General features: G+C 29.3%; 2 protein-coding genes across 2 annotated transcripts in view; one reads left to right on the plus strand and one right to left on the minus strand.

The window, feature by feature from the left end:
• TRIADDRAFT_60039 (uncharacterized protein) overlaps positions 1–557 on the plus strand; it is a gene marked incomplete at both ends in the record, with an annotated part of 29,919 nt that extends 29,362 nt beyond the window's left edge. The window contains 2 exons of the mRNA XM_002115982.1: positions 190–292; positions 454–557. Coding sequence (XP_002116018.1) covers positions 190–292; positions 454–557 — 207 coding nt within the window. The remainder of the gene's footprint in view (positions 1–189; positions 293–453) is intronic.
• Positions 558–2,930: 2,373 nt separating this feature from the next.
• Positions 2,931–11,604, minus strand: TRIADDRAFT_30457 (uncharacterized protein; the record flags this gene model as incomplete). The annotated part of the gene is made up of 8 exons (XM_002116075.1): positions 2,931–3,124; positions 3,293–3,446; positions 3,565–3,694; positions 3,905–4,033; positions 4,251–4,405; positions 4,491–4,632; positions 4,781–4,823; positions 11,487–11,604. The coding sequence occupies 8 exons, from the start codon at positions 11,602–11,604 to the stop codon at positions 2,931–2,933; spliced, it is 1,065 nt and encodes a 354-aa protein (XP_002116111.1).
• Between the last annotated feature and the right edge of the window lie 7,804 nt (positions 11,605–19,408).

The raw sequence follows: 19,408 nt of genomic DNA on the forward strand, positions 1-19,408 counted from the left end.
CCAAAAGTATCCTTAATATTACTTAGTATTTTCAACATAATATATATGAATATGAAGAAATGATTCTACACAATGGAGACTACGTTATATTTGTCAAAATAGAATGCACTATGTGATAAAATTGAGCTGGAAAAGAATTTTATTATATTTTTATATAAGAGAAGAGCTTTTCATTAACTAATTCAACAGATTTGGATGAAACCGAAACTGAAAAATTCCATTGATGTTAATGGTAGATACGAGTGCCCAGTCTATAAGACAAGTGCAAGAAGAGGCATTTTGTCTACAACTGGTATATGACAATTTATTGATTTCTACTAATTTATATAGTTGAGCGTATTTATTATATATGTTTATACTATATTGAATAAATTGCTTTAGACTGAGAGCCTCTAAAGTAGCTTTCCGCTAATCCTGTTTTATACAAATTCTACAATCGTTATATCCATTTAGGTCATTCAACAAACTATGTGCTAGCCATTTACATGCAATCGGATAAGCCACCTAGTCACTGGATTGACCGCGGTGTAGCTTTACTGTGTCAATTAGACGATTAATGGTTATAAAATTTAACAGAATCTTAAAAAATATTAGCTGTTGTTTATATCACTAAATATACATTTTACCGAATGCGAGCGTGCGCGTGTAGAATTGATTATTAGTACTGTAATTTTATTATCTTACATTAATCATATTCACTATTGTAAAGCTATGAAAGTAATAAATTGAAATTAATTGCCATCGCAATTTACTTTGATGATCTTGGCGATGGTATGAACGGTAATTCATAAACTAAAGTTCTTAAACAGCAAAATGAGTTTACTGTTTACCGTATCATTTATTTTTTGATTATTTCGATTCTAAAGATACTAACTGAATAGCACTAGAGGTAGCGTTATTAAAAATATTTTATGATTTTATCTGTAACTTTTAAAATAAATATCCAACAATTGTTTCATATTATTCTTAAGAGTATGCAATGCTAACATTCATTTAGCTATTAAATTTAAATTTAAACTTAGCTCTCATTACCGAATAAACATTGAGTCAGCCTAAATTGATGTACTTTTTATTGACTGGAAGTATTTTCAAGCAGTAAGCTATTAATTCATATATCAATTTAATTTCGATCAGCTTTTAAAAAAATTTAGCACTTACTACTACGCTAAGCATTGTATTGCAATGTGTGTAGTTCTATAAATGAACTATCTCTTATCTATAATAAAATTAGATTATCGCGACGCTAATTATTTTATATGCGATATACTTAGATATTATTTTATCATCAAAAGACCTTGATAAAGTGTTTGATATTTAGATAATTATGTAATTTGGTAATTTGATTAGAATAACTTTAGTGTAATTCCTAAATTCACATTAGTGTTTAAGACTGTTCATCTGCGAGTTACAGACTAGCGAAACATGAATCCATGTACGTTTATCGTAGTAGTTACTTAGTGTTTTTTACGTTATTTATAATAGCCCAATTTAGAATTTGTTATATCATTCAGCCAAAAGCAGCCTTTCAATCTTGTCGTATTGTTTTATTCGATAAATTTAATTCTGTTTTAAAATTCAGTACATCAAATCAGAAGTAATTAACGTATAATTTTGCATGTTAAATTGCTAGTAAAGGCATATTTATGCGCTGACATTCCCTTCAACTTTTGCTCAAAGTTCAATAATTGTAGCAAGTTAGATAGAAAGAGATACAGATTGTATTCAATGCTTTGGTTCATACATTATTGGGAAGAAATTACGAACTTTACAGCTCTGGTATAGTTAATCAACCAGTTAAACGAATAAATGTTATTGAAAATTGTTACTCAGTACAGTATCTTTCATATACATATTTCTGTTAGTCGTCATTATATCTACATGTATATCAGGATATGCTTGTTTTTACATTCTACCTTAACTCAAGCAATAGCATGCTGCCGATGTGAATAAATTTTAGTTTCTGGATTAATAACGATAGCAATATTACTAAGATGCATTAAACATTTTACAAATATTAATGTAAAATATGGGAAAAATTATTGTCTTCATGTTTATAGATCATGCAGCGTTAATTGCAATTACTGTTCATATCTCAAACCGTTAACTATGAGAGTTACTTTCACAGGTTATTAATTTTTATACTAATAAATCAGTCTAATAGAGCAAAGTGTAAGTATATAACATATATTTTGCCTAAATTGTTCAATAAAGCTAGTTAACTTTAGTTACATAGATGAAAACAGCACAGTTAATTTTCTATGATTGAAAGTTTAAAAAAAAATGGAAAGGCGTTACTAGTGTAGCAAATAAAAACGCAGGATAACAGAGCAATTTAAAATTTCTACGCAATCTATTTTTCGTGTCTAGTTCCGCATACTATATAACATGCATTAGAAGCTAAAAGCATAGCTAATCGTTCAGCAGTATCCAATTGAGCTATTCTATGATTTTGTATAGCTAATATTACAGAATCAGTAATATCAAATTAGCATATTTTATAATCCACAATAACTGGCAGCATTAATACATTTAGCATACAAAGGAATAATTGATCATAAAAACCATATGTTGCTCTAGTAGAAATTATCAGCTATTAGAAGCAACCTATTCATCATCTTCTATAACTTACTGCAATATTCATTAAAGCAAATTTCATCATAAACCAATTCAGAATAATGATGAAGTCAATTCCTAATTACTCTTATGGCAATAAATATATAGCATTACATTCACTTGTTCTTATGTTAGGAGTTAAATTTGATCTTTGGTTATGCGATAAAATGTAAAATTAGATCATATCGTGTTTATAAATGCCTTATTCAAGGCAATATTCAGGATTTTGATTTTATTCGAAATCGATTACATTTACGATTAATGATCAAATCTATCACTTCACTACATGAACCTCAAGTGGCAGTTATCGTCATGAATTAAAACAACAGACCGTGTTCTTTAATATTTTTTTGTAGTATAACGTCGGTTACTGCAGCAAATACAAATACTATATTTTCTGTATCGGTAGCACACGTGAAATGAGAATAGATGGTCTTTTCTTTCCCATTACTATTGAGAGATATAAATTTCTTTTGTATATAACTTGTTGTTTCTTCATAACTATTTGTTCCTAAAATTTAAGCGCAATTATAGGTTAGTGTATAGTTTTTTATGCTTAATTCAAGAAATAGATGTTGTGTATTAACGAATTATCTAAACTAATTATAGCTCAGACTGTGCTTCCTAGATAATTATAGCTCATTTATTCTTTGCAATGGTTCATATTACAGTTTTTTACCATTATATTCCGGAAAACAAGTGGTAATAGGAGATTTTCTAATTTTTTCTTTAAAGATATCAGTCTTGTTTAAGAATAATATGATAGAGGTTTTCTTAAACCATTGATTATTACAGACTGAATCGAATAAATTTAGGCTTTCTTTCATTCGATTCTAATAGTTTTTTAATGAAACATGTATGTATTAGCGTTTAAAATATGATAATATTAAAAATGCTATCAGCTGTAGCTAAACATATTCGAAGATTACAACTAATTTTCATCCGTTTTACCGTAAAATAGTCTTCCTGCAAGACCAAATCATATGCACTTAAAGCCGCGCAAAATATAACTGCAGTAACATTTTCAAAACAGTGTATCCATTTCCTTCTTTCACTACGCTGCCCACCGACATCGATCATTCTAGTTTGAGAAAGTAATCGGTAGAAATAGAAGATTAAAGTCTATTACGTAGCCTTTGACGATAAAGTATGGCGATTGGCAGTTATGTAATGTAGTTATGAGTAAACAGAGCAGAAATTGATGAGTGTAATGGAGAATATAGTGAAATCGACTACAATATTATTGCCGACTAAAAATTTACCTACAAGTAATTCTATATTGATATCTTACTTAAACTCAAGACCCTTGTATTCAAATTCTGTTTCTTTAATAGAGCTGGTTTTAACCCTTGCTCGTAATATATCTTGCTCCGATGGTAAATAAGAATCTTGTACCAGGCGATCTAAGTCATCTAGATAGCTAAAATAAATCGTGTTTCGTTAATACTGCAAAAGTTCCATTACCAATTCCGTCACTTTGTCTACTTGTTTATACCGTACTTATTGGACATCGTATAAAAATTTATTATTAACTTGGTACAGATCTAGCAATTATACTGTATAGCCTCCATGAAATTTTTATATTCATTTACAGTAGTCATCGAATTTAATAGTTTATATGCATTCATTTTCCTTACTATGATGCAGAATCCATTAACTGATATTCTCTAGAGCGATTAAAACATTTCTGTACATCAGGATCATTCCACAATCGTTTCATAATCTTTTTTAACTCTGGCGTAACTTCATCAGGACTATCATATATTAATCTTAGAAAATCTTCAGCATCGATCTGATTGGACAAATCAATATTTCATTTTAATAACTTTTATTAAATTATCTATTTCTGCAATGAGCACTCCAACGATAATACTCACCTTTGTATGAGAACGTGAAATATCGATTTTTAAAACTTTCATAGCTTCAATAATTGCTTTTAACGAATAAATAGCATTACAATGGATTATTGATTTATATTGCTGTCGATCTTCATCTGAATAGCCACTTTCATGGATAATCCTATATAAAATATATCGCAAGATAGATATGATAGAAGGGCATTATTGATATTATTTCATTCAGTAGCTCAAAACATTTAATGGTTATTACTAGAAATAATGCAGAGTTGTAATTTAGAACATAGTAAAGAATTTTATTGATTTCGTACCGCATTTGCTTGGCAATTGTACTTTTACCAGATTCACCAGCGCCTATTAATTAATAATTTGAACCAATGCGTAAAATTAGCAAATTGAAGTTGTAATTTTAATAGTAATGGGAGATGACTAACCCTAATTCTTTAACCTACACCTAGTGAACCAGTATTGTACTACTGTTACATCAGTAATGAAATAAGAATAGATAAATTCTGAAAGAAAATTATTTGCTATCATCCAATAGTTCAATGATTCGGCAGAACCGAATCATGTGGAACTGATTAACTTTCCTATCTATATGCTCATCGCTGATGAAGAGGTGATGCAAATAAATTTTATAAAAATGCTCTACTATACAAGACTGTAAATTAAATAGCACATTTGATTAATTTTATTTTTTGTAATTTCTATTTGATAACTGAAAGCAGATATTTCAAAACTATACAAGTTATTTTATATGCTTCATCATTATAAATTCTGAAAAATAAGAGTAGATAAGAGTGGAATAGTTACATGAAAGATGTTTTTTATTTACGTTGATTAAATCGTTATTTATTAGTAGTCGATTTCAAAGACGTAAAAGTTCCTAATGCGCCTTATGAGTCTTGATACACGATATTTCTTATTTCACTCAAGGGCCAACTAGAAATTTTAATGTCGTCATATGTTATGCATAAATAGAGTATTATTATACTTGTTTGTTTGTTAAGACAGCACTCCATAAACATTGACAAATGACATTAGAATGAGTAAAAAATTTTCTTTCAATGTTCGATACTAAGCAAAAACGTTGACTTTCTTGTAAGGAATCGTCAATTTTTGATTGAAATGTATGCCAAACGTTTTACGTATTTAAAATAATTAACCAGCTATAAATTAATGATAACCTGCAGCTATGACTACTTTCTTAAAAGGGATAACAATAATAACAATATCACAAACAACAACAACAAGGAAAGAAGAATTGCTGTATCAGTTGGTTAAAACTACTGTATGCTGGCCTTCTTGGTGTAGTCTGAAATGTCTATACAGTATTTGAGATTTCATTACTAATAATGATGTTTAAATCAAGTATTACGAAATCGATAGTTTAGACCATAAAATTGTTCGAACTTGTATAAAAATTCGAAATGAGACTATTTTACTTAGAGTTTTCCCACAGTCTTTATTAAAAATCAAATCGTAATGCCGCTCATATTTATTCTAATGCCATTTGCTAGAAAAGGAAAGTCTAGCCTGTAGTAAACTTAAGATCAGATCTAGTTATGGCCAATTCATTGCAATCCTTAGAAAAGAGGTATAAAGCTTATAATTGTAATTTTTTAATCATTAAAGCAATTCAGAAAGCATAAATTATACTAAGAAAGTAATGGGTTCAAAAACGATCAAGATCTAATCCATGATATAGGTGCCAGATTGACAATTTGTTAAATTTGGGGAATTTATGATGAAATTAAGTAAGCAACAAACTACTCTTTCGAAATGATTTTACAAGTATCTAGTCTTGCTAATTCTAATGTAAATTTATGAGATAGATACTCACTTGCGCAACTAACTGGCTAAGTCCTGAATTATATCTATACCAGATTATATCACCACACAAATAAACACTATAAGATATTCCGGTTAAAACACTGCCCTTCCCAAGTAAATGCTTAGAATATATTCTTGTAGTATAATAAACTATCCTAAGTGTAATAGATCGCACGTTTTTATCCAACATCTACATCGATATTTATTTCAAGGGCAACTTAATACCTACGAGTATAGTAATATGATAACGCATCTCTAAAACGATAATGTAGGTAGTTGGACTACAAGATTACCTAAATATTTATTCAAGGAAATGAAATTTAGTATACTGTATAAATTGTATTATTTTGGCAGTGATGCCTCTATTAGGCCTATAAATGATTACTAGATTAGCCTAACAGGAGCTGGCTTTCAATTGGAACCACTAGAGCAACATAAGCGTAATTAGATAGCAGCTCGACAAGCTAAACCACTCCAGTAATTCTAAGAAAAATTGTCACCCGATTATACAGCATAAGGTATATAAAGTAAATCCCCCGCCGCTAGAGATGTAATTATTAAATTGCATATCGGTAGAAGAACGAATTTATATTAAACTCGCACAGCGAAGTTAAGAAAAAATTAAATTTTTTGTCATTTTTTCGATGTATATTGCTGCTTTAAGCTTCATATCGTTTACTACTGTATGCTTATTTTATTTCTAAGAAAGGACTGTAAATATTTTATGATATCCTTCACTTACGCGGATATAAATTTATGTCACGGATTTAAAACTAAATTAGCTGCTCTAATTTTAGTTGCGTATCTGCCCTCAATCCTATCTCTAGAAATCGTAATCTTTCATGTGCCTTTTCTTGCTACTACGCTCCGTCCTCTTATACATTTGTTCTTGCTTGCCTATAAACTGAGTCTCACCTAATTGCTGCCACTAAGCCGAACGATATTTTCCTGTCGTCTTGATCTACCTTGTAGTACATAATCAAGAGATCTTAGTCATAATATAACTAGAGAAAATTTAAACCCGTCTTTGCCCTGAATCAACACTGATTATGGGTTGAAACCAATGTATTTCTAGTCAAAAAATTCCATATCTTTCCGTACAATTAAAGTATATTTAAAGCCTGTTCAGCTTCCATACATTTTAAAATAAGGCTTTTGGCGATAGCGCTTAATCAACACTAATGACACGGTTTATATTAATTCAAAGTTTCCTTAGCCGGAGCGTAGGCTCTTATGTACTGGTAAATGCTCCGATTGCAAATATACTTTTAATTAGCAAGTATTTTGTATAAGTTTCTTTCTTGCTTACAATTTAAACTAATGACTACTAACACATGTAGACTAGCATACTAACATACTGGATAGCAAACAAAGTATCGTCAGATGTAACGGTATTTGTTGTTATTTATTCAGCATTGTACTGTAGGGATAAAGGATTAATTAGAATATGGTATATTCTGCATGCGTGCTGAAAAGAGGATTTGATGCGGAAATAATATCCCACAATGCGCAATGGATTAGCTGTAGAATTAAAGAAAATTATTGTAGCCCACCTTCCATACTACAGTTCGAATACTGGGAATAATAATGCGATGAATGACTGAGTTTACAAAAAGATTTTAGAGGCTATCGTTACTACCCATGATATTCCGATGAAAACATACGCGATATGTTCATGATCTGTTCTTGAACTGGTCGTTCCTAGATTAAATTCACGATAACTAAATATCTTCATCGTTGGCATCAATATGATATTGAACAGTTTTTTGACGAAACAGTTTGGGCTTTCTCGAAGCCCCTTTATCCCCTCTTCAATCAAATTTCTATTTATGAATGCTATCAAATACTTTTACTTCATGACAATAGACCAATAAACTATATTATAGGTATTTATACATAGATATCTATAATCCTGCACAAAGATTAACTCCTTAAACTCCTATAGAAATTCTTTCATGATAGTAACCTACTAACAGAGGAAGTAACAAATTACAGCGTTGCTGAAATGGATTATAATGTTAATGGTTACTACTAACAAAACATGGATAGAATACTCATAGTGTCTCTGCTATTTTAATTCTCTATGAATAAGTGTATAGCTAAGAATAAAATATGATTTGTAAGCGTTTATCGATTTGTAGGACTTGAACTGTTGTCTACATGTGAGTGAAGGCGGCAACATTTCGTGATAATGATTTTGATTACTCTAACACTGACCTAGTTTTAAGAACAGTTAATCAGTAACATTTCATGCTGTAACTATAATATACATTCTTAGCTAATAAAAATGAAGAAATGAGCTAGCGATTGATATACGAGTATTTTCAGAGTCAACATAATGGTATATTTCCGCTTAGAACAGTGCTACAGTTAGGTAGAGGTGTATTGTAATATCAAAAGCTAAAAATTTCTACTAGCGTAAAACTATCTGCAATGCCGCATTTTATTGTACAATAATATACCAACTTCCATCATTTTGCTAATCAGGTGAGGAAAGTTATTAAATTCAGTACTGAATCAATACTATTTCATTTAACAGTAACTTTATTACCGAATAAATGAAGAAAAACAAAGAATTGAGTTTAATACTTAGAATCAAAAACATGTCATTTCGATATTGAATTCACGAAGGACTGATAGTACAAAGCAGTCATATTTCTATTTTAGCCTTTTATAAATGAACAATAAACCTATCAGTTGATTGCATACGATCAGTCATAAGCTAGATTATAGTCGAATAGTGTAATTTAAAATCCTAATCTATGTGAAATAAGTTTTTTTTCATTTGCTTCATTACGTAGAATAAAAGTATTTACTTCATCTATTTTACGATTTCCTATTACAGATATCTACGAATAAATAGTTTCAATAAACTTAGACAAGTGCTCTTAAACTAAGGAGTAGAGAGAAGGAGAAGATAAAAAGTCAATTGACTATAGTATTGCGTATTTGAAATCTCATTTATTCGAAGTATGACATCAAATTATACCAGTATTAGCTTAATACCATAGAGAGTAAGATTGTTTATAATATTGTATAGCTATAGCCTTATCGATATTATTGGAATATAGTTGTTGAAATGTGTCAAAAATGTAACTATTACTAAAATTGGAAAGCTTGATTATCTGTAGTATTCAACTTTATATAATGTAGTAAATGGAAAAATAAGTTGAAAACGCTTTTCAGCTGCTACGATATAGATTTAGTGAGCATTGGATATGAAGCATGAAAATTTTAACGTTATGATAGAAACAGAGTTCAATTTCTGATCAAGCATCTCAGATACTGTGATATAATGCAATATTGAATTAATTTATTAATAATATTCTTCTGCCTACGAGATATTACCCGTGGGAAAAAATGTCATCGAAAATTGTTATCACACAGTTTTGAGGAACCAATTACTAACAAATAGTTCGACATAGAATAAGAAACGGATCGCTGCTATAATTTTCCTTGATAGGATTGCCAACTAATCTTGTATGCCCGTGTATTAATACCATTTTAGAAAGGTATTTCATTATCATGACTTATATCTTTTATTCTTAGGGTGACAATTACTTCATAATCTTAATACTGTTACTATCACATTTCGATATGCATGATTATTCTTTATAGCATTTTATTAATAGCTTTATTTTCTTCTATTTCTACCGTCTCATTCGTAAAATTGCTGGAGCAAATTCTTGGATGATAAGTGAAACAAATCAAAGTGTTTTTCTGTTGTTGAATAATGGTAATCTAACGTAGCGTAATTCAGTGGCCTACTTTCTTAGCTTCCTTTACCTCATGCTGGTATAGTAGTTTTGCATACGTACAGTTAAAGCTAATAGATGCATTAATTTGCTTCTTTTTATGTTTCTGAATATGAGTTTTTTCTTCATATTCAATTCCTTAATATTAGCAGGTCTACCAACGACAGACATGACCATATTGATGGCAGTTATAAAAAAACAATATTATAGCGAAATGTACTTAACTTTTAATGAGACAAGCAAATGTATAACCTGTAAAATAAACTACTTTCCACGATGGTATACAAATCAATTCATAGTTTATCTAGACAGGAAAGGATGAGAGTTTAAAAATTTAGTCCAGCCTTTTCTAACGTTTGAGATAATTTCATATCTATGGAACAGATATCATAAAACAATCTTTATGAGGATTATAATTCTGCAACTCCAATGCTAGGTGCTAAGTATGGATGCAGTTGAGCTTTAATATTACAATTACGGTCGATTTCATGTTATATATGAACGAGGCCTACCCATCTTTAATAGGATTTACTATTATATAAAAGATTCATGTCAAGATTGAGTGTAAGAAAGTGTACTTGTTGATTAACGATTCTAAGTTCCATACGTAAAGATAGTTTTAACTAGAAAGTTCAATTTATGGGCTTCATCTCGACATTCAATTCATTTTTTGTGATATTTTAATATGAAATCCATAGAATAAATAGGCTAAGCAGTATATCATCAGTTCCTTGAACGAACAATTACATCAAGAGAAAATGTGTTCATCGATTTGAATCATAAAAACTAATGCGTAAAATTTTTGATATAGCCGATCGTTCACAAAGTCCATAATGGATAATTATTTCTTAGTAAATACATTCAAGACACAAAAGGAAAAATAATACCGATTGCCATTCTCCGAAGATAGGATCAGTATCAATACTTTAAAACGTTATCCTATCCCTATATGCTTAATGCGTAATCAAAAGGCAACACTAGTAGGAAAGGGGTACCGTTCAGTCCGATCAGAAAATAAGACATGTAAAGGGTGGAAAGTAAATTTTATAACGTTACACTGTATAAGTAATCTTTCTATATAGATTGTAAATATAGTTAAATAACCATAGCTTCCAGTTAAAGTAAAAATGAGTAGAAAAGTTATTGATTGTGGAGTAGTATATATATATATAGTCGATCCGTATTTGTACTGCTATGAAATTAAGACTAATCACATCCTAAATAATGCTAGAGTTTTCTGAAGTATTCTATCTATGATAATGGAAAATTGTCAGGGAAAAATGGATGATTCTCACTGATGTACTTAAAAAAAAATTTCCTAGTCTTTTTAAAACTCGCCTTCATTTTATAGTACACTACAGTATCTACTATTAAAATCAATGAACGAATATTGTCTGATTTCATTTATGGATTGAAAGTAAGTACTTACCTAGAAGTAACAACTTTACTTCACTTAAGGACTTGTCTTTTTCATTTTGAATTTTCTTATCAATGTCTGTGCTCTTTTCTCGGGCGGCTTTATCTTCACCACTAACTGTAATACCCATAGTTTTTGTCACACTTTCAGTAGTTAACCATCGGATTAGTCGACCAAAAAGACATGGAAGGATATTTAAGGGAGTAGAGAAGAAAAAAATGTGAATGATGATAAATGACACTTTGCAGAAAATAGAAGTTAAAAAGTATGGAATAAAGCAAAGAAACTTATTTTATTAAATTTAATAATTTAGACTAAATATAAAAACGAGATTAGTTAATATTGTTTGTATGAAGATAGAAAACGAGAGAGTATCTTTAGACCCACTAAAAATAATGAAATATTATAAAAAGTTAAGAACGTTGCTATGCAATTAAAATAGGTAACAAAGCTATTCTACAAGATAACAAATAATTTAAAGTGGTAGTATAGAATAAAAATTAGATAATAAATGTAAAGACAATGGCATGGATAATAGATAATGCATGAAATTTTGATCGAAAAAGTCAATTACAAAAGCGGAAAGAGGAAAATAGAAGTGAGAATATTGGAGTTAAATAGAAATTGACAGGAATAGAAAGTATACTTCAGATTCCAATATTATTATTATCATTTCTTATCAATAATTAAGATATAAAAATAAAATTGACACGGATAAAATTTGTTTTTACTTCGATTTGCTTAGTTTTGACTCTTTTTATCTAATTGATACTGTATAATGCCGAAAGAATGGACGATAAAAAGGATTTCACTGAAAGCTATCCAAGAATGGTAGTCATAGTAAAGAAATTTCTTCATTAAAATAGCGTAAAGCTACAGGATTAAATCAGTATAGAATCCATAGGGTATATATTAACTTAATGATTAAAAATATTATCATGATCTCTTAGTTGTGTATTGATCAAAACTAGTGGTTAATGGATAGAGAAGGATATTAGCTATACTTCGATGAAATCTGTTTGAAAATAGAATACTTGATTGTTATCGGCAACAGTATACAACTGAGGATCTACCAATATGGTAGCAGCTTTGTGCATTGAGACACCAATGTAAATACTCGTACGTAATTAATCAAGTCTTTAATGAACCATTTATTTTTGTGCCCCTATAATCTCGAAAAATTTGATTACGTAAAAATAAAATGGGTTACATTATTTGAAGGGATTTTATGGCATACTAGCCGATATAAGTGATTATTCATTCTACCATGGAATATAAAACATTAATGTATGATTACATTTCAAATTATTATTCACTAATAGTCTTTTAGATATATGCAATTTGAAAAAAAGGCCTACAATATCCACGATGATGATAACTTCTACACTAATAATCAAGACTTATTTGTTAGCGATAATTTAATAAGTTGGGTATATTACTGAATTAAATTTATTCTACGACTTTTTATTCTTTATAATACCGATCTACCGAGTTCTTAATGTGGATCAAATTATTCCATTTAAGACAATCAATAATCTATGGATTGATTATTTTGACTAGCTTTAATTTGCTTCTTATTCTAAGATATAGCAAAGAATGAATAGCCATTCATCAAAAAAAGAAGTGAAATTTAGCAGTCGGTAGATGTTCGACGGTAAATAAGTAAATCCTATATTTATTAGAAATTTGTCATCTTTAATAGTATGCGATACTATGCAACTGCTCGCTAATATTATTTTAATGCTAAGGAATAAGAAATTCTGAAACTGCTATCACATAGCGTGTTTCTGGTAATCAATAACTTAGAGCTAGCATTAAGGGTTAGTAATAGACAAATTTATTAGATATGCTGCATAATATTTTGCGTAAAAAGGAACATATTTAAAGTTATGTATTTTTCTCCCCCTTAATTCTAACACGAAAGTGAAAATGATAAATAATCATATTTCTCCGCTAATTTAATTATAGTCTGTAATATCAACTTTCAAGTCCAAAGTATTACAATTCATGATCAAAGGCATACGAGTGTAGCAATGGGACAATCAAATCAAATCGTTTAGGAAGTATAACAGCCTAATTATTCAATAGTAAATGCTATCAAAATTAAAAATAGTTCTAATAAATTTAGAAAGTAAGCTTGTTTATTTATTCGATCATATTTCGACGAATACGGATACTTTAACTATCTCGTTCTAGACCATAGTTCATAACTAATAAATGGGTATTCAGTATTGAAATATGATAGTGTAGAATGAACATCAGCCGCGCTAATGAACGATCAATACCTTACATCGTACCTATTCTATAAAGAATGAAACAATTTTTTTATAAAGACAATATTGTTCTATATGCGTAAGTAATAGATTTTTCTCTCAATGACAAGAAAACCAGTCAGGATAAAATATATTTCTTCAAATGCCTAAGCACTTTGATTTTTTATCATATTGTGAGTAAGACACACTTGCTTGGTCCCTTGTGATAATGAATAGGAGGTATACAATTGAAGAATTAGGCTGTAAACTAAATTAAGGACTGATTTTAATAATTAAACTACAAATATCAACTATAAATTTATTGTAATAAAGTTGTAGTTAACTCTAATATGTTAACATAGTCATTTTTTACTTATACCAATTTTCATAGATAGTTTATATTGCATACTTATTGTATCAACATTATTTCGTTGCAGCATGTATTATTATAATGAAAAAAACTTCATTTCTAGTATATTATCCGTTCACGACCTTACCAGTATAATGATAACCAATAAGGCATAAAGTATTCATCATTAACGTGGTCAAATGGAATTTTACTAGCATTTATGCCACAGTAAGATGTCTATAATTGTTTAAAACGATGGTATCAGTTAGCTACTAACAGTATATTACTTTCTAATAAGGTAGTACAATAATGTTACTATTCACTAGGGCTCTAAAATGATATTTAAGTTTAGCGATTATTTAGGCATCGTCTTATGATTTTCTACCTTTGATCTTATAAACAGGTTCTTACGCATTTTATTATTAGCGTTAAAGTATACAATCTTCGATGGCTATTTATCTTCCTTCTTTACACTGATATCATTCTAAGAAAAGAATATACTGCAAAGTCGTAGTAGTGTCAATATTTGATTAGAATTTAATCATAAACTAAAAATAAGATACGTTAATGATTACTTTAATGGAACTTTTTTGCCTTGCTAAAGCTTAAAATGAATACTCATTCAGTATGAAATCATCGCATTATTTTTCCGTAACGGGATAATGCTACACATTTCAGATTTATCTCAAATATGTTAACCTAAGTATTCTACCGTACTAAGTTGATTAAATAAATTATTCTTTATATTCTCTATCATTTGACAGCATGTTGTATTAAATGCTGACGTTCTACTGTTCTATTTAATTGTGTTGATTCTATAAAGATCTCTTAAATATAAGCATGGAACTGTAATAGCCTTTCTAGTTTTACTTTAAATATACAATTTTAGAAGCATGCTTGAATGCTATATAGCTATTGATTATTTTAGATGTATGAAAAAGTAAATCACAGACAAGATTGAAAATTTATGATCATTTTCGCTAATCTTTTTCAAAAATCCCATTACATGCTAAACATTAAGTTAAAAAACAAATTCTGAAAGTGAAATTGTATGTGATTTTAAAATAATTTTAGGAAGAAATAATAGGCTCATTTAGTTAATAATATAGTGCTATATGAACAATAGTATTGTAATTTATAATATCTATGACGAATGTAATTGTTTTCACGGTTTTAAGTTTTCTATAATTAGAACTGAATAGTATCTCTTTAAAGCTATCTAGTAGGAAATGATACGGTTGACATCTAAAATTGAAAGGAAACACAAACAAATTTCGAGATAAGAATGCAATTTAGTTAATTTGCTACGCGACTAAATTACGATAGTTAACGTTTCTAGTAATCATCGAATCCATCGGTGGCACCATCAACATTATCCTTGCTAGTATAATGGTCTTATTATCATATTGCAGTTTACTAACTCGGTACCGTTACTTCAAATAGAAATGAACTTTATTGATTCTTACAACTCTTAATAGGTAAACTTATCATTGTAACCTAACTACTCCCTTCACTACTCTGATGTCTTTACTAGAAAGTTGATTCATACATAGAGTACAGCTAAGCTATCAAAAATTCTATAATTAAGTGTTAAATTTATACTTTCGTGAAATGGGTCCGGTAATGATACAATCTTTTGTTAATATATCGCAATTAACTTTAGAGCTTTAATACTTCAAATAATAAGTAAATTTTGGCTTAATAATAAATTATTGGCTCACATAAGCTTGTTAGATGTCCAAAACGATGCAATATTGCTCTTACTAGTATGTGTATATTGATTTTAGTGCTCTTTGTAAGTGATATTCATATAGTCGAGCTATAAAATAATTACTAATTGAAAAGAAAACATGCTAGAATGTTTAGTCTAGGGGATGTTCGACTGCTGTAATATCCTAGCAATGAATGATGTCCAGTTCTTCGAATGATATAGAAAGTTAAATGTTGAAAAGAGAATGTGCGCAACAGATTTTACAATTTATTTTGGCTTAAACTATAGTTTGCAATAAATGTACGCAGGATGTGTAAAGCAATCATTTGTTATATAGTTTATATGAGCGCATCCAAACGCAAAATCACGATACAGCCAGGCAGTTTATATACGTCATAGATAGTTGATTTATAAATCAAATAGGTATTTAATTACTTCTTATTAAAACAGATAGATAAGCTGCGGAGTAGGAATGGTAATCATAGATGGAAAGAATGATAAGCTTAAAATAAACTGCTGGTATATCCTGAAGACATAAGAAAGCGTGATGAAAGATAGAATGACAAACTGCTTTTCAAATAAATAGCCACAGTACTAGAAACTACATGGCTACATCTAGCTGGACTAAAGTTTAGAGCTGGTAATACTAGCCGGGAAACTTCATCTATTCTGTAATAATAATATCAATACACTGTATATAATAATTCCTAAAGGAGAGTCAAGTAGCTGTATGTAGATACTTTTTACGCTGCTAACTAAAGTTTTTCCTCTCTTCAGTCATCAGTATTTAAGTTATGGTACTTTTTAAGCAGTTTCACTTCTTGGATACAAATTTAAATTGTGTGTCCCTTCTATGCGTATTTCTTCGACTATCAACTTTATTTAGTGATATTTTTTCAAATAATACACCTAGTTTACATATTGTCAACACCTTTTTCAATCCTATACTATCTTGTTTAAACCGAAGAATAGTATACCTTTATAATAGCCCTGATTGGAGCAAATCGTTGGGCTTTGATTGGTATGCTTAAAACATTGCCAATGTCGATTTTCAATCTTATGGCTTACTTTCTATCCCTATACCTAATAATTAGATGCTTCTGATGCAGGAAATCATTGGGTTTACAGTACTGGTAATAATTAAAAATTCCATAGTATTACGTCGACCAATGTATAATGACGGTTTAATGTAGTTGCAGTAAACGATTGAAAAGAAATGTAAAAATTATGTAAAAAACGTAAAGGTTCGTTTTTGATTTTAACATTTGTCAATGACAAACCATCGCAATACGACAGTTCTATTACAAAAACAATATTGCTATAGATATAAGCTTTAATGACTGTACTGGTAGGGATCGTGTAATACTATGAAACATTCATGGGTTAATTTACTATAAAAGTAAGATTTATTGGTTACATAGTCCTTAATAAATCCTATGTTACCTTCTTTATAATGTAATATTTGCAATTTTTAGTAATTTATTGAGATAATAATGTAAGGTATATCCAATTAGTTTAATGCCTGATTTATTCTTGCCACATAAACTACAATATAAAAACTGTCCTATATTTTTACAGTAACAATACTTCCGAGTCCTTTTATTTTAACGAAAATATCAATAAGATAGCAAATTAAAATGTGATATTATAAACCAAATCCTTACACCACTCAGCATTAAAAGGCTCTTTTAAGTAAAATTATCGAGGTAAAAGAAGCTCTTAATCCCTATGGATATTGTAATATACACCATAAATTTAGCCATTTTTGTAAAATCAGAAATCGAAATCATGCCGATGCGCATTAAAACCGAGTTTTCAATGTTACGATTTTGTTGAAAACGACATCACAGCGTAGCTAGTATCACATTCCTTACACATGTGATATCATGCAGAGAAGGAGAGTATCATAAAGTATAACAAAATAATAAGAAATGAAACTGAAAGTTCCATATAAAATTTGTTTTCTCCTAATTGCAGTATTTCAGCTATAAAAGAGGCTTAGTAAACGCCAAATTAAGTTATGTTATAGGTAAGAAAATGAATACACTAACTGTCGTTAAAAAGTCACTTTAAGAATAAAACTTGGCTATTATAATTGTTTATCATTTTAGCAGGAAATACCTTATTGCTTCTATCAAATTAAGACGTCTTTCAGTTTCATAAAAATAGCAATTGATTGGGCTGACTCTATAATAAAAAAAGATGAGTATAGAAATTATAAGGCCATGCTAATTTCTTGATGATTGCGGTACAATTTCTTCCTTTCAAGATTTAGGTGTTATCCTTATGATGTAGTCAGCATCATAATAAATCAATACTGAAATGACTTGATTATTAATAAATTTTAGGTTGAATCCTTAATAGAAATCATTATAATTCTTGTAACAGCTATCTATTTTAATAATATAGTTAATTCATTTGCAATAAATAGCAGAATGGTTCCTGTTAATAGATTTATTATTGCCCATCAGTTAAAGAATTAACTCTCTACTTCTTTGTGGTCATCGTAAGTTGATAAATTATTCATGTATCTACTATGTTTTATGTGGAAATTTATGCTCGATTTACCATTAAAGCGATACTCATGGTAAAATCTAACCTATTTTCGATCGATATAATATGAACTTGAAGAAATATCAGCATTATTGATGTCCAAGACGGATTAAGATAGATTTTTTTAGATCTGTATCAGCAAAATGATCACGAGTTTTTATTCCCACAGATAAAGTTGTAACAACAAAGATAGATCTGAACTACCCAAAAAAAATTAATTTCAAGGACGCTTAAAAAATTGGCTTACAATTCTGATTCTGCTTATATTTAAGGGCTGCCTTACTGTAAATCAATTTATAGAGTTACACACCATAGTAGACCTATTTACCGATTGATTACCATTTCTCTCTCAAATCTATCCCATAACTATCATATACGTATACAGTTGACAATAAAGTATTCATAAACGATTTAATTACTTGCAAGTGACTACATTTTTATCAATTCTCGGAAATAGACTTTAATCTATACCTATCTACTAGAATAAGAATAGCATATAAACGATAACGTTAATACTATGGGGTAATAATAAATAATTTCTGTTATTAATTTTAGGATAGATGGAAAATTTTTAATTAATATTCACTATATTGAATAGTAGAAAAGCGGAACGTATCAGGAGAAATTAATTAATTGACGGATTAAATGATAGATGAATCACATGATAGAACCTTTACTATTACTTGAAGAATAAAATAAATGAAAGAATGAACAAAATAAATTCTGTTGAAGTAATTAAAAAAGCTATGCATACTTGATGAAAGTAAAATATCTTGACTAAGAATAATTTTTCTAGACATAGATAAATTGGAAAGGAACGGAAATTGCAGTTGCATTTAACAATAGTAATATATGACCATATTATGAGGATTTAGTGTTAGAGTTAGGGTTAGGGAACCATATTTGAATGTAATACTATTAAGGAATAATACTGCTTTAATTATGAGTCAACCCTTATTATCTTAAAATATCATAGAAACAATAACTATCATGTTTGAAACAGTAAACACTACAGAATTCAATCATGTTATGATTATCCGCCCATGGAAAGTTGAGATAAGAGACTAGT

The sequence above is a fragment of the Trichoplax adhaerens genome, genomic scaffold (assembly GCF_000150275.1).
Source record: "Trichoplax adhaerens TRIADscaffold_13 genomic scaffold, whole genome shotgun sequence".
In the NCBI taxonomy this organism is placed as follows: Eukaryota; Metazoa; Placozoa; class Uniplacotomia; order Trichoplacea; family Trichoplacidae; genus Trichoplax; species Trichoplax adhaerens.